The sequence below is a fragment of the Lichenostomus cassidix genome, chromosome 3 (assembly GCF_008360975.1).
Source record: "Lichenostomus cassidix isolate B80296 chromosome 3, HeHo_3.0, whole genome shotgun sequence".
NCBI lineage: Eukaryota > Metazoa > Chordata > Aves > Passeriformes > Meliphagidae > Lichenostomus > Lichenostomus cassidix.
Genome location: NC_139483.1, coordinates 64,330,972 through 64,347,539, shown reverse-complemented (window position 1 = coordinate 64,347,539; position 16,568 = coordinate 64,330,972). Strand labels below are relative to the sequence as shown.

Below are 16,568 nucleotides of genomic sequence, written 5' to 3'. Positions count from 1 at the left end.
TGTGCAGATAATGGGGGTTTTGTTTTGGCAGCCAGCCAGCAGAACGTGGAAAGGGTGAAAGCTGAGAGGTTGGGTTTTTTTGAGTCTTCTTTTTTCTTCCCAAAACAACAATTGTAGAATATTGCATCATTTGTTAAGAAAATCTTCCATTTGAGCACAAGAAAATACTTTGTTTTGGAGACTTTGTAAGAAAAATATTTAAGGTTTGATCTAGTTTATAAAATAAATGTCGGTGGCCTCATTGCCCTTAGCAGGTGTGCTCCCTTTTGATACATATGCTTTGTCTAGCTGTGGACGAATATTTCTCTTTGTTGCCTGATGGGAGGTTTAAAGCTGTATCTCCTTCCCTCAGAAATGGGTCAGGACAATAGCAAGAGTGCCAAGGCATTGCTTTTGGCATTGGGAAGACTGCACAATTACACTAGCTATCTCAGGATCTAGAGGCCAATTGGCCTCATTATGTGCCTCATTTGCATCCACACTTGACATTTATTGTGCTTTAAACTCAACCATGCTGTTCGTTGCTACCATGTGTGAGGCAGATGGCATTGAAAGGCACTACAGGGCTGTCTTAGGACTAATTTTAACCTGTAAGCCATTAGAAAGGAATCCTGGGTCATTTCTTTTGCATATACCTAGTGAGACTGAGCATTTCAGTACTGAGGAGGTAGTACTGGCATCCTTCCTTCAGCCTCCACCCCAGGAGTTATTCTGCAGTAATTTGTCACGGGAAAGTTTGGAGCATGAAAATTCAGCATGTGGATTTCTTGTGTAATGCATGTGTCAGGGCATGCTTAATTCTTCATTTTGCATGCACTGATAATCCTGTTAGTTGTTGACCTAGAGGCCAAAAATCAGATCTCACACTGCTTGGAAGGTTATGCGATAAATCAGATTAAAGAGGGTTATTTTCATATTTACTTCCATTTGTTCTTAAGAACTGGATATACTGGAAGGGAATGAAAGATGACTTTAAACATCCCACAGGTCATGATCAAGGAACTCACTTGAGCAGTAGAGTTTGATTTAAATCCTGCCTTGAACTGGTCAGACAGTGTTTTTTCTCTCTTGGCTTATATTTCTGAGAGAAATGCTAATAAAATCGTAGAAACATGGAATGGTTTGGGCTTGAAGGGCCTTAAAGACCATCTAGTGGCAAACCCCCTGCCATGGCCAGAGACACCTTGGATTAGATAAGGTTGCTGAAAGTCCCATACAGCCTGGCCATGAACACTTCCAATTTTGGGGCATCCACAACTTCTCTGGGCAGCCAGAGAAGTGCCTCATCATCCTCACAATCAAGAATTTCTTTGTAAGGCTTAATTTAAATCTCCCCTTTTTTAATTTAAAACCATTCCCTCTTGTCTTATCATTATCTGCCCATGCAAAACCCCTCTTTTTTATATGCCCCCCTTCAGGTACTAGAAGGTTTCTGTAAGGTCTCCCTGGAGACTTCTCTTTTCCAGGCTGGACAACCCCATCTCTCTCAAGCTGTGTGCATAGGAAAGGTGCTCCAGCCCTCTGAGTGTCTTTGTGGCCTCCTCTGGACTCACTCCAACAAGTCCATGTCCTTCTTATGTTGAGGACCCCAGAGCAGTTTGCAGAACTCCAGGTGGGGTCTCACCAGGGCAGAGCAGAGGAGCAGAATTCACTCCCTCGCCCTGCTGGCCATGCTGCTTTTGATGAGCCCAGGACACAGCTGGTTTTCTGGGCTGCAGGTGCACACCTCTGGGTCATGTCCAGCTTTTCATCTACCTGAACCCCAAAATCCACATCTGTAGGACTGTTCTCAGTGAATTCTTCTCCCAGTCTGTACTAATGTCTGGGATTGCCAGGTGACCCAGGTGACCCTGCTTTTCAGTAAAGAATTAGTTATGTATTAGTGAGTAGTGAGACCCATTTTTACTGAGAGAAGACACAGTAGTGGCATCAGGAATGTTGTCAAGAAATTGAGAGGTTGTAGTAATCCTGACTTTGTTGGTGATAATGGTTTTTACTTTCCATCCAAAATTTTATGCAAATGGTTTACTTATTTAGAGCTTGGAATTGCATTTCATGAAGGTGATGTGTACACATAAAACAAATGCAGTGCATGCATGATGGTTCTTGGTGCCATAAATTGGCCACTGGAAAACAGGGTCTTAACTCCCCCTTCAGATTCATTGTTCATTGTAGAAGCTGACAAATCTAAAATAGATAAACCATGTTGCACCAAGCTAAAATTCTCAACACATGTAGGAAAACCATACTACTTATCCATTATTCCAGCCTTATCCATGATCTCTTTATTTCTCCACTTTCTTCATGGAGGATTTATATCAAACTCTAAATGTTTAAAATAAAGTAACAAAAATATTTTATATGACACAGATGAACAAAACTTTAAAGAACACCCCAGGCATGTATTTATCCTGTGCCATTCACAGGATTTGTCCAGACAGCAGGTTTTTTGTGCAGAACAATGCATAAGGCTTTGGATGTTTATGGAGTTTGATCATGAGATAGAGCAAAAAAGTGCTGAACAGATGTGCTTTCATAAACCATCTCAAGTTTCCATATAGGCATCTCTTCCAAATATACCTACAGATATACATGTAAAAGTGTAAAAAGATACTGTAGGGATGCTGTTATGCTTTAGGTGTTATTTTAAAAGATGTTTTAGAATTTTTAAAACAATTGCATTTGTTCAAAGTGCATGTGTCTGCAACTAAGTAGTTGTTCTATATTAAATAATCCATTATTTACTTTGGATTTTTTATTTTTGTTGTTTGTTAGTTTTTGTAACATCTGGTGCCTTTAAAGGATGACAAGGTTAATGCTGCCTTGAGGTAAAGCTTACTTGCTGTCGTCAGACCAAGTTAATTGTGAAGCTGAAGTTCATACTCTCTGATATTTTTAGTCCTGAGTAGCTTAGAAAATAGCTTGTTTTACAAAACAAAGCATTGGATTTTTACCTATCTTTATTTGTATAAATACACACAACTTTTCTTACTAGTTAATAGTTAGCCCTGAAAACACTTTTTTCACATACATTCAGTGCACACCTGTGGCTCTGTGCTTTCCCACAGTTATCTGCCAGGCTGTTTACCAAGCCTGACACTGGGAGATGCATTTGAAAAATGAGAACATAATTTAGATACAAAAACCATGTAATGCTTGCTACTTGACCATTCTTCTTGTGAATCATGTTCCACATGTTTGGTGTACACTGCTTGGTACCCTTGAAACTAAGTTAAGGGGGGTGAACTGATTTATAGCAACTAAAGAGTTGTTCCTTCAGAAGAGCTTCTTCTTAAGAACAGATGTGGACTGTGGGTTTGTACGTTTAGAAGTGAAGATCTTTAAATAGTCATCTTTAATTTTCTCTATTACTTGTGTGTGAATCTCCTCTGTGAAATTTTATACAAGACTTAACTGTACAGAATTGCAATTTGAGGGAAGTTATGACAAAATTGCTTGTCTAACCCAAGAGGGATAATGATGTTAATATGTCTGATTAGGGTAACTAACATAAGGGTTTTTACACTGAAAATCTGCGGGTTTTGGTCTGTTGTTTTTAGGGTTTTTTTCCCTGAAGAAATCAGGAGCCTAAATGCAGTTATAACTTAGCAATTTAGCACTTCCCATGTGGAAGAGTGCTTTCTGTTTCGTCAGAAGCAGTGCCATGGAGACTAATATATGCTCTTATGCTGTAGAATTGGATGCAATATTCTGTTAGAAATTAAACATAAAATTATAAAACACCTTAACAGGAAAAGTTAAAATAAATCAGTTCCACTGGCAGACCCCATTTTAAATGAAGTCAGGTAAAGATCAGGTTTAAGCAGAATATGTTTAAACAGAATCTAATTAGGAACTTGTATGTTGTTAAAAGGATACTGAACTTTGAATTAAGTATTTTAAATTAGCCCAAATTCTTTCATTGTACTTTTCTTCCACCCTAATGTATAGCTTAGACTCAAACTCTTTGTAATTGTTCCAAGCAGATGCCTTTAAAGTAAAATTTCCTGTACCCATTTGAACTCTGATTTCTAAATATGCAAAGGTTTAGTGAAACTAAAAATACTTTGGAAATTAGAATTCACTATATAGCTGATCAAAGGAATGTTTCTGTGTCAAAGGATTCCTGACAGGAATCGTGGTGCCAGAGTGCTGTGTATAATTGGCACAGAATGCAACTTTACTTTTATGTATAGGATCAACAACATTTCAAGAGCTTTTTCAATGATAAGGAAAGATGAAAAAGTAGGAATAGAGAATTGATTGAGATTGACAAATAACCAGATAACTCAGATTCATGTATTTAATTTAAAATCTGTGAGACAAACATTTCGTTTTAAAAAAGGAGAAAAAGAATGTTTAACTTCACTGCAAGCAGAGGATAGAATCAAAACTTAGAGAAGGTGAACAGCTAAAACTGTTGGAAATTCAGTTAATCAAAAAGCATACAGAGTTTCCTTACATGCAAGTGTGAATGTGCCACATGTGAGTTCTTCCAATAATATTAAATATGCTGAAATAAAAATTAAAGGTCATTTTTTTTCTCACATGCACATATTGTCTTGTACCATCATTGCAATGGCTTAGCCTGATGGCCATAATTTCATGGTTTATTAAGGCATTTGGAATGCCAATAAATGCTTCTCTAGCTGAATTTTTTTCTCATCTGTTCACACTGCTGCTTACACAAGCAAAGATGAAATCATCTTTATAGAGTCATAGAATAGTTGAAGCTGGAATGTGTGTGCCTTCAGGAGCACAGTACCATTTCTACTGATTGTAGTAGGACACCCATCTCAACAATTTAAAATTCATTTCTGTAATAAAAAAATGGCAAAAAAAGTGAAAGAGGAGAACAAGCATGAAAGCAACTGATGATTGTTCAATTTATCAGAATTTATTTTTACTATGTGTTCCTTCACATTTCCTTTTCTGTCAAACCATGGCCTCAAAGTACTGTAAGTACTGCAAAACTAAAGTCTTTGTTACACAGTTTATGCTTGGAGAGGAATATTTATTCTATACAACCTATATTATGAATTTTCTTGGTATAAATTTACTATTTTGGTAACTCCAGTGTAATCATTGGATACAAGCCAGTAGTTCCTAGAAAATCATTTTGAGTATTGACAGCATATTATCTCTTTTCTAACAACATTAAAACAACCCCAGTGCTTATTTATGTTAGTTTGCACTGTAGTCAAAGTAAGTTTCATCTTCTCTACTTCTGTCCTTGAATGCAATTGGGACATGAAGAAACAGTATAGTGAGTTATTTTGTTATACTTGCTTTAAAGACAGCTTAGGTCCCATAGGCACCATTTATCATCAACTGACTCCTTTGGAAAAGAAAAAAGATTTATTATAGGAGGTTGGAGGAGTATAAATTATGGCATATTACTTTATCACAAAAATTATATGAATCTTTCTTCAGATGAATAGTTTCCATTTCTGTACAATCAGTGTTCTGCCTATCTCTCTCTAAGCAAAACCCAGAATATTTCCAATACATTTTTAATATTTAGCAGCTTAATTTTTCTAATAAAGTTAATGATCTTTGAAGGTTAATGTTGTCCATACTTAGGAAAAAGTGGTTTAGAGACTTGGTAAGTAACTTACTATGGTGTTAAAATTCAACATGCATTGTCTAACTTTAGAGACATTAAGTCATATACATATCACAGTACAGTAAGGGGGAAAACTAAATAGGTGAAACTCAATTAATTGGCATCTTTCTTTATTGACAGGCTAGTGAAGGATGCTCCCTGGGATGAGGTCCCTCTTGCTCACTCCTTGGTTGGTTTTGCCACTGCATATGACTTCTTGTACAGCTACCTTAGCAAGATTCAACAGGAGAGATTTCTTGAAGTAATTGCCAATGCCTCAGGATACATGTATGAAGCATCATACAGACGTGGATGGGGCTTCCAGTACCTTCACAACCACCAGCCTACCAACTGTGTGGCCCTGCTGGCTGGAAGCCTGGTTCTGATGAATCAAGGTATGTGCTAAGCCTTAGGAATGGTTTTCCTGAAGTGTATCAACTCACATCAGCCACTTACGCAACAAAGTTTAATATTTGATAAAAATTATTCTTGGTTTTGCTCTCTTGCTGCTTAGTAAAATTTAATTTGCTGAATAGAACAAAAGGCTGTGGGCATATGTACAAGGCATGATGTGTGTGTATATAAATTCAGTTTTCTGAGTGATTCTGAAATTCTTACGGTTTGTAAGAGTTAAAAATCCCCTTGTGTACAGTTTGACCAGTCCAGATTTATGGTCAGTGTCTTTCAGAGTAGATTATCAATGAAGAACAATGCAATTGGTCTCCTTACACAAAGCATTGTCAAAGTCAGTGATCAGAATCACCCAGCACTCTGAGCTGGGAGACCTGACAACAGGATAACCTGGACTTTCATCCTAGACTTGTACGCTGTCTCCTGGGAGAGCTGCAAAAGTGTAACTTTATCCACCCAAATGCCACATCTTAGGACCTTTCTTCCCAGCCTTTTTTATGGAGATAAGCAAGGCTGTAGTTTTTTCCCTCTGAACTCTGCCATTGCACCCCATAACCAATGACTCTGCCAGGTGTCCTCTTCTTCTTTGCTTTGGGGACATAAAACCATCCTTCCCATTTCCAAGGTGAATCCCCTGCCAGTAGCTTTGGCCTGCTCTATCGGGGGTTTATCCCTGTTCTGCTGGAGAATGCAAGTCTCAGAGTTAGAGAGAGAGCAGGTAAGCAATCCTGGCTTTAAACCCCAGAGATACTTCAGCTGAGAGATGGAAGTCATGGAGCCAGCTCTTGCTTTTATAGGAATGAATCAGTATTTCATCAGGTGGTTATTTTGTATGTGCTAGAAATATTTTGAAAACATGATTCCCAATGGAACTACTTACATGCTGCAAGTCAAGGAAAATCTGGTTTTTGGATGCTGAGGATGTTGCCAAACTGCTCAGCTCTGCCAAGCACAAGCACATCTGCATATCACTGGAGCTTTCAAATGCCCAAAGAAGTGTGACAAAAAACTGTGGCACCTACTGTGTTTGCAGGGTCATTTTATGCTAAGTGCCTGTCAGAACAAACACTCTGACTGATGTCTATATGCTGAAAAGCATCAAGAGCATGTGTGGAAGTTATTCCCTATCCTCCTGTTTTGCCTTCCACAAATTTAAGACTCAGGCCATGTTTATTCAGTGGGTTTTGCTAAATTTCATGTAATTCCATCCTTCCCTAAGCTTTTGTGGTGCAGAAAGCTGGCAGTTCGCAAGATGATTCTGCTTTTCATTAGATGAGAGACCATAAGTGTGCCTTGTGAAAAACAATGGTAACATAACAAAGCTGGGCAATTTTTTTTTCACTAAAATGATGGTGTTTGGAGGGAGGGGGAAGGAAAAAAAGCAGGAAATTAATGAATTATTGAGCACTTTTAAGATCATAGTAATATTTCAAATGAAAATAGGTCAAAATGGACTGTATATTTCTAAACTAAAATTCTGTTGTTTCATAAAGAGTAACTTTATTTTTTAAAATATAGCAACTTAAATGAAGTTTTTCTGTTGGTCTAAAATTAAAAAAAATTAAAACCTATAGTTCCAATATGAAAGACGTTATCTGAAGGAGAAGAAAAAGAAAGGAAAAAGAAAATGAACGAATATATTATGCTTCTGCATCAGATACATAGCAACTGCAAATAATGTATCCCAGCGTAGACATTTCTCAGTGTAGACATTTCTCACAGAAGGTTTAAATTCCAGCTAATAAGTTTAAACACAGTTCAGCTATTGAAGCTTGTAGAGGCTAAATAGCCAATTTAAAGGCATGTAAATGTTGCCATAGGAATGAAAGATGAGACTAATTGAAATGAATTCTAGGCACATGCATATAGTGACGTCTTTGCACTTAGACTCAGATATTCAAAATAGAAACTTGAGTAAGGCCTTGATACAGATAGATACCTGGTTTATATGCTGATAATATAGGTGAGATTTGTTCTGGTTTGTCATGTAGCCTGACAGTGTTGAGTCTATTACTTTTTTCAATGTATTATTATTCTTTGAGTGTACTACAAGTACAGCACTATAGCATAGATACACACTAAGTAAATATTAATGCATTACAATGGTAAATGCACTGTGCTGAACCATGGCAAATAATATTCTTGTGGCAGTCAAAAACTAGCTATTGTGGCTGTTATATCATGAGGGAAAACAAAAGTAGAAACATTCAGCGTTTTATTCTGACAGACCACTGTGCTACCAGCTCCATCAGAGTAAAGCAAGAGTGTCTTAATAGCTGTGAGTAAAGTGGAAGTAGTACCACTGCCCCTGTAGCTCAGCCCTTCCCCATCACAGTTTTCTCTTCAGCCAGGCATTTAAAATACCCTGTTAGATTCAAGTTGTCTGTTTTGCTTAGACACTGCTATTTTTTTTTCTCTGTTAACTGAGCAGAATTTGGCAGCCTCGACTAGTAGGATGCCTGAATTACTCATCACTCTGCTGAGCATAAATACAGTGGGAAACACTCTGAGTAACAGTACTGAATGTAGCTCCTTTTCCCTTCGCCTGGCACATGTGCTTCATTCAGCAGGCACTGCTTCACCACACAGTGGGGTGTAATGTGTGCCAGCTGAGCTTTGCTATAGGGTGGAATTACGTCTGGTTAAATCTGTGTCCAGACACTTGGAGCTGGGAGAACGCTGAGTTGCCATGTGGAAGCACAAGGCAGTTGATCTCTCTTTAGTCCTACCTCTCTTGCTACTCAGTCCAACAGAAAACAAGAGAAGGCACATAGCCTTTCCTCTGCTGGGTTCTGCAATACAAAAATGCAGTGCTGAGGCCCTCATGCTTGTGTTTAGAGAAGGTGGACTGGCGCTGAGGAGGTTTCTTGTGACCTCTTCCCCACTCTTGATTTGTGTAGAGCAAACCAAAGTAGTAAAATCTCTGAAATGCCTTTAGAAAAATTAAAACTGCTTAGGGCTTGTATATGTGGAGGCTGAGAATTTATCTATGTGGAAGACTAATTTTATTCTGGAATTGAGGGATCTATTTTTGGAATTACCCATGCAAAGCTCTTCCAAAATAGCTTTTATTTGGATAACCCTTTAGATTGTAAAACAAACTGAAAATATAAGTAGAACGGAGCAGGTCTTAAAATAGATCATGAATTAGTAGAATATCAATTAACTGCAGCTCAAATGTGAACTTTTTTGCTTTTTTAATCTCTGTGGGTCTCCCTACCATGCTAGTAATCCTGCCAGTGAAAAATGACTGATAGAATTGTTGCATTGTTGGAGCCCTCTAGTGGGGCCATCGGTTTGTTTTCCTACAGCTTTAATTTGAAATGCAATATATAGTCTTGGTTTGGCTCTTCCCTTTTTGTATGTCCTGAATGCATTAAGGAAATTTCCTTTTCAAGTTGTAAAGCAAAGTCCCACATTATTGGGAAAGGTGTTTGATAGATTTTCCCCTGCTCATGTGACCTTGCTTTGCTGTGTTTAAATACAATGTTTTATTTTTCACCCTAGAAGTACAGGGATGCTGCAGCAGTAGGTTGTATTATAGACCCCTGGGTTGCAGATTCCTTACTGTGAAGCATCCCACTGTGGGAGTACAGATGGCACCATCTCTGAACTGTTGTGTTGTAATTGGTTTTGCCAACATCTTTTTCTTTCAGGCTACCTTCAGGAAGCTTACTTGTGGACCAAGCAAGTGCTGGCAATCATGGAGAAGTCAGTCGTCCTGCTGCAGGAGGTCACAGATGGCTCCCTCTATGAAGGGGTGGCTTATGGCAGCTACACAACCAGATCACTGTTTCAGTACATGTTTCTTGTCCAAAGGCATTTTGACATCAATCACTTCAGCCACCCCTGGCTCAAGCAGCACTTTGCATTTATGTACAGGACTGTCCTGCCAGGTAGGTCCTTTGAATGAAGATGACTATTTTTATTTTTATTTTTATTTTTGTAGCAGCAATAAATTGAAATAGCCAATTTTAAAACAACACTCTACTTGGATTTTTTTTTTTTAAGTAACCATTTCCTTGGATTTTACCTTCATCATTGATCAAAACAGGGACTTCTGTGTTTATCACTGCTTATTCCACCTACCACTAGCCCAGGTTGCTTAAAGCCCTGTCCAGCCTTGCCTTGAACACTGCCAGGTATGGGGCACCCACAAATTCTCTGGGCACCCTGTTCAAGTGCCTTACCAGCCCCACAGGAAAGAACCTCTTCCTTATACCTAAGTTAGGTGTACCCTCTTTCAGTTTAAAGCTGTTACCCCTTGTGTTGCTTATTTGCCAGGCTCTTCATTAGGAACTTATATTGCTCAAATTCCTGGTTAAAAAAGCATAGACAACTCTCTTGGAACCCCAGATCTATCCATGTGTATAAGGGGGGGCTGAACATAGCTTTGGCACACCAGCACAGGCACATGATGGATTGGGCTGACTCCATGTGAGACCTCAGGTATCCTTTGGGGAGAGGTTCCTAAGGGCAAAATGAACTCACACTGATGGTTTCAAGGTGAAGTTGATTTTTTCGTTCCTTTGGGGCACCTCTGGTTTATTCCTTTGGAGAGTATAGATTCACATAAGAAAAGTGAAAGCTGTAAGGGAAAGTTACCTTTGCCAGATTTGAGTGAGGAAGGAAAGCGGATGGAACATTGCATCTCACATTTTGTGCAATACTTTGGCTGTCTGTAGCCGAAAGCCAAAGAAGAAAGGTGAATATTCAAGTTAGCTGCAAGGAAGGAAACAGCTCCTGTGTAACCTATTTACGGCTCATTTACAAGCAAGTCTATAAACATCTGAAAAGGCTGCTTCTGTTTGCACCACTTGGCTTCACCATCACACTCTTCAAAAGCATCTTTGTATGCTTATTTGTTCTTTCTTACATTCCTTTCCACTTTTTCCCAAGGGTTCCAGAGAACTGTGGCCATTGCAGATTCCAACTATAACTGGTTCTACGGGCCGGAGAGTCAGCTGGTGTTTCTGGACAAATTCGTCATGCGCAATGGCAGTGGGAACTGGTTGGCAGAGCAGATCAGAAGGAACCGAGTGGTGGAGGGCCCGGGCACACCATCCAAAGGGCAGAGGTGGTGCACCCTCCACACTGAATTTATCTGGTATGAAAGGGAATGAGTGGGCTCTAAAGGAACCTGGCAGCTGGTTGCTGTTAGTGATAATTCTTTATCTTTAGATTTGTGCCGTAGAAGCAGGGATGAGGCTCTCCATGTGCCACCCAGGGTCATGAGACACAGAAGAACTTCTTCACTTAGCACAGTTGCTACAGGGAACACCCTGGTCTTGTCCTACATCTGCTTTTATAGTTTCTTTCCACCATCTATTGCTTTCATAGAATACAAGCCATTCCAAAGGAAATGAAAATTTGCCTGTATGTAGTCTTTGTTTAATTTAGGTCTATTCTAAGAGGGTTTAATCCTATTGTGTTCTTTTATAATTGATTAGGCAAATATTTAAAGCATAGTTTTCTTTCAAAAGTTCTGTGAAATAGTATAAACTTTCTTTTAAAAGCTAAAGTAATCCAAGCAGTAAGGCTACTGTTAACTGGATTTGCACACTAATTTGCAAGTTATGCTTGGAAAACATGCCATGCTAGATGTCTAGGTGGATGTTTTCCCATGCAATTTACAGCTATGCTAGCTTCTATGTTAATCTTCTAAAAGTAAGAAGTTAAGACTCAAGAAGCTGTAGATCCATATATGAATTCCCTTAGTTTGTGGAGATAACAGGTATATTTTCGAGGAGTTTCGAGTGTAGCTATATAGCTATATTTCTCTCTCTTGCAAGAAAAATCTAATTGAGTATCTTGGTTTGCAATTATGTTGTGCACATGTTTGTTAGCAGCATTTATCTTGTTATTTGCTAAATACAGAATCTCTTCTCTAAAACCTCATCCCATCATTTTCTCCTTTGTCTCCTTGGAAATCCTGGGATTGTCTAGGGCCTGCCAGAAGCTCCTGGTTAGCTGTAGAGAATAAATCTGATTCTGGAGCCATCTAACAGAAATATTACTGGGCTTAATGATGGTTTTGTTTATTTTGATTGCTTAAAAACAATGCCAGAAGTTTTTGTTTTCCTTGGTTGTTCTGTTTTGGTTTGGATTTTTGTTGTTTTAACTTCCATAGATAAAATTGTAAGCATTGTAACCTCTTCTGGAATTAAGGCTTTTTTTAAACAAAATGTCTTTTATCTTACAATTTATACAAGAAAAATGATGAAAATGTTTCTGAAGCCTAGTTTGGAGAAAGAAACTAACATACATTAACTAATATAAATAATAAAGATTTATCTTTTAGAATGCCTTTTGATTAATTTTTAATTTATTGCTTATTCTGTTTGAAGACTACAGACTTCTGTAATCATCATTTTGGGTTAACAGATACTCTGCTTCTCTTCATTAAGTGGTCAGTAAATAGGCACAAATGCTGATGTCTAGTGTAGAATAGACAGTGTTTGCAGCCTGGTCCTAATCTGCCTTTTTAAAATACCTATGTTGCAGTCAGTAGTTTTACGACAACATAAGACAAACCACAGCTAGTTTGAAATCAGTGGTACTCTTATTCTTGAACTGCAGAAAGACTGCTTGTTTTAAATGCAGAGCAGATGCTTTCAGCTGTTATTCTGTAAAAAGTGCACAACAAATTTTTATAGGGAATGGTATGATGAATACTAATTACAACTATATGATTAGGAAGCATAAGTGTGGGCTTTATATTGTTGGGTTGCCACTTGATGTAAGTATTGAATTGTTTTTTGAGTTTTGTACAGGTGCTGATAATGAAATCAGTCCAGTGATTTTTAACCCCATTTTTCTCATCTTTTTCTGCAGGTATGATGCAAGCTTGCGCTCTGTACCTCCCCCAGACTACGGGGTTCCTAAGCTGCATTATTTTGAGGACTGGGGAGTGGTAACTTATGGAAGTGCTTTACCAGCTGAAATCAACAGGCCTTTCCTTTCTTTCAAGTCAGGAAAGCTGGGAGGACGTGCAATATATGACATTGTTCATAAGAACAAGTACAAGGAGTGGATCAAGGGGTGGAGGAACTTTAATGCTGGCCATGAACACCCAGACCAGAACTCCTTTACTTTCGCTCCCAATGGTGTACCTTTCATAACAGAAGCTCTGTATGGGCCAAAATATACTTTTTTTAATAATGTGTTGATGTTTTCCCCTGCTGTGTCTAAGAGCTGCTTTTCCCCATGGGAAGGGCAGATTACAGAAGACTGTTCCTCTAAGTGGCTTAAATACAAACGAGACTCGGCTGGCGACTGTCAGGGACGAGTGGTTGCCGCCACGGAGAGAAGTGGGGTGGTTTTTATCAGGGGAGAAGGAGTGGGTGCGTACAATCCTAAACTGAAGCTGAGAAAATTGCAACGAAACCTCATACTTCTCCATCCCCAGCTTCTCCTGCTAGTGGACCAAATCCACCTAGAAGATGACAGCCCTCTGGAAGCAGCGACCAGTTTCTTCCACAATGTGGATGTGCCTTTTGAAGAAACAGTTGTTGACGATGTCCACGGGGCTTTCATTAGGCACCGTGATGGGATATATAAGATGTACTGGATGGATGACACTGGCCACAGTGAGAAAGCCACCATTGCCTCACGGATGTATCCCCGGGGCTACCCCTACAATGGGACAAACTACGTGAATGTAACGACCCTGCTGCGGCACCCCATCACGAGGGCCATCTACCTTTTCATTGGGCCCTCCGTGGACGTGCAGAGCTTCACTGTCCGTGGAGATTCCCCGCAGCTGGATGTGTTTGTGACCACTGGTGAGCACGCCTATGCCGTGTACCTGTGGCCCATCGAGGACGGGTCCCGCTCTGCCTTTGCACAGGTTATTGCAGACCGCCAGAAAATTGTCTTTGACCGAGCTTCTGCCGTCAGGAGCTCCTCAGTGCCAGAAGTGAAGGACTACGTAGGGATCGTGGAGAGGAACCTGCAACATTTTAAGCCTGTTTTCCAGCAGCTTGAGAAGCAGATCCTGTCTCGTGTACGCAACACGGCCAGCTTTAGGAAGACTGCTGAGCGCCTGCTGCGGTTTTCAGATAAGAGACAGACAGAGGAGGCCATTGACAGGATATTTGCAATCTCACAGAGGCAGCAGCAGCAGCAGCGTGGCAGAGCAAAGAAAAACAGAAAGGTAGCCAAAGGCTACAAATTTGTTGATGCCGTTCCTGACATTTTTGCACAAATTGAGGTAAATGAAAGAAAAGTGCGACAAAAGGCACAGACTCAAGCACAAAAAGAGTTGCCTGTAGACGAAGATGAGGAAATGAAAGATCTTCTGGATTTTGCAGATATCACTTATGTGAAGCACAAAACTGGGGTGTCAATCAAAAGCCGATCAGGGCTGGCACAGATGGTGACGACTGCTCGAAGTAGTGCCCCATCAATATCAGCTTCTTATACCCGCCTCTTTCTAATTCTCAACATTGCTATTTTTTTTGTTATGTTAGCAATGCAGCTCACATACTTTCAGAAGGCCAAGAGACTGCATGGCCAAAGATGTCTGTATGCAATACTTTTAGTAGATAGCTGTATATTATTGTGGCTGTATTCTTCCTGTTCTCAGTCACAATGTTAGCAGAAGACTCTACTAGTTGACCAGTTTATGGTCATATATGTCTATGCAAAAGCATTAACCCTAATAGGGCCAAAGTTTATCTCTTCTCTCTTTTTTTTTTTCTTTTTTTTTTTTTCTTTTCTGAAACATTCCAAAAACAAATGAGGAAAGATTATTTTCAGACCAGAAGGGATAAAAGAATTGGGCAAGCAATGAATATCTCAGAAAACTCAGTACTTAGTAAGTACTCCTCCTTTGTGTTTGCAGTTGGGCCTCACATCTGAGGGACTGCTTTGTTCATCAGAGTTCAGTAATGTAAAGTTGTAATTAATTTTTTGGTGAGAAGAGCCCTCTTAATAGGTTTGTTTCTAAGATCTTTTTTTATACAGAATTTGGTTTGCATGTAGTGAGTTTCCATTTCAGGCTGCTAGGGATGTCTCTGGACATTCTCTTAAGACAAGGACATTCAAACGTATATATAAGAGGCAGATCTTAGTAGACTTCATTTCTCGCTGCCAAACCAAAGAATGGCTCCATATGGGACACTTGTGTATCATTTTATATCATGTCATCTCTTTCATGCTTTACAGTCCGGCACAGTGGGGAAGTGACAATCATGTCAGTGCTTGCCAAGTGAGAGGCACATCACAGGTAGGCAGTAGTAGAAGGTAAATATGGGGTTAACTCAAAGTAGAACACAATGCAATTCTCAGGAAAAAAGAAATTATATTTTAGCCAATAGGCTATAGAAGGCTGAATGCTGTAGGGTCTGTTCTCTGTTTTAAAAGGCAGGGTTTCACAAAAGTTTTCTATAGTTTGAAACATGTCTTAATAGCGAAATAATGTCCTAGATCATTGCCCTTCCATATGTAATTTTAAAAATACAAAGAACCAAAGCAATCCTGTGGTAACCTCAGCAATTGCCAGTATGGAAAAATATGTGTTAAGGAAGTATTTAATGTCTTTTGTCTGTTCACATGGCTAGAAAGAGGACAGTTAAAATTTTGTGAACAGCCTGTTCTCTATAAAACACCAGCAAAGGTTCTGCAAGCTCTTGGTGGCCCCAAGTCAATTATTTGGGGATTAGTGGTAAAAGGAATCATGTGGTTTATGACAAAAATAAGTTTGACATCTCCACACATATTCCCCTCTGTTCATTAAACTAATTTCAAAAATTCATAGCTATTTGAGAGAATGGAAGCTCTGTGGAATTGGGGCATACTTGTATGTCTTTACAGAAAAACAATTCATCAGTACATTTGCTAAATAAAAGCATTATAAGTATGGAAAAGTTGTTTTTCTTTTATTTAAATATTTTTCTGATAATTACAGTAATTATGTTCACCAGCACTTGCTTGGTTCAAACACAAACCTTTGCTTCCTCTTTTTTACACGATTTAGATGTATGTAACCAACATTACTCTTGTTAATCCTTCTGCAAGTCGGTGTGTAGAAATGTGATGAGCTTTTCTTGTTTAGACTTCTTCAGTTAATAGGTCAGAATTATTTTCACTAGGTTCCAGCTACTGAGCCAGTTCTGAGCTCTGTATTCACATAAATTAGCTCTGCTGCAGCCTCCAGTGCCTGGATTTATTCAATGAAATTTGTTACATTTAATCTGAGCAAAGATTTAGGTACCCAGGTAATTTCTGATCCATAGTCCCTGGATTATGAGAGGCTCCAGACAGCAACTCAGCCCACCTAAGACCTTGAAACACCTTCAAGACATACCTTCCCCTTTTCCCTAATCACAAAAGGCACATGAGGTGGTTAATGGTCTGTTTCAACTGACTCTGTTTCTTAAGGCAAAGGGGGCTGAGCCTGGGGAGTATCACCCGTATAGCTCCATGTTGGTAGTGGTGCCTGCTGAAAGCAACTAATTGTGACAGGCTGTGGATAACTGGAAATCTCTTTATTTTTGCCTTTGCACTGTGATGATATAAAGACATGCAAAAATAGCTGTTGGCTTGTGTT

At 39.2% G+C, this 16,568-nt stretch overlaps 1 protein-coding gene across 2 annotated transcripts in view; it reads left to right on the top strand.

Moving 5' to 3' along the window:
- Positions 1-15,885, top strand: part of DSE (dermatan sulfate epimerase) — a 34,579-nt gene extending 18,694 nt beyond the window's left edge. For both annotated transcript variants that reach the window (XM_085056117.1, XM_085056118.1), the window contains 4 exons: positions 5,747-6,000; positions 9,673-9,912; positions 10,916-11,123; positions 12,851-15,885. In XM_085056117.1, the coding sequence (XP_084912243.1) occupies positions 5,747-6,000; positions 9,673-9,912; positions 10,916-11,123; positions 12,851-14,615 (2,467 nt within the window). In that variant the 3' untranslated portion in view covers positions 14,616-15,885. The remainder of the gene's footprint in view (positions 1-5,746; positions 6,001-9,672; positions 9,913-10,915; positions 11,124-12,850) is intronic.
- Positions 15,886-16,568: the final 683 nt, after the last annotated feature.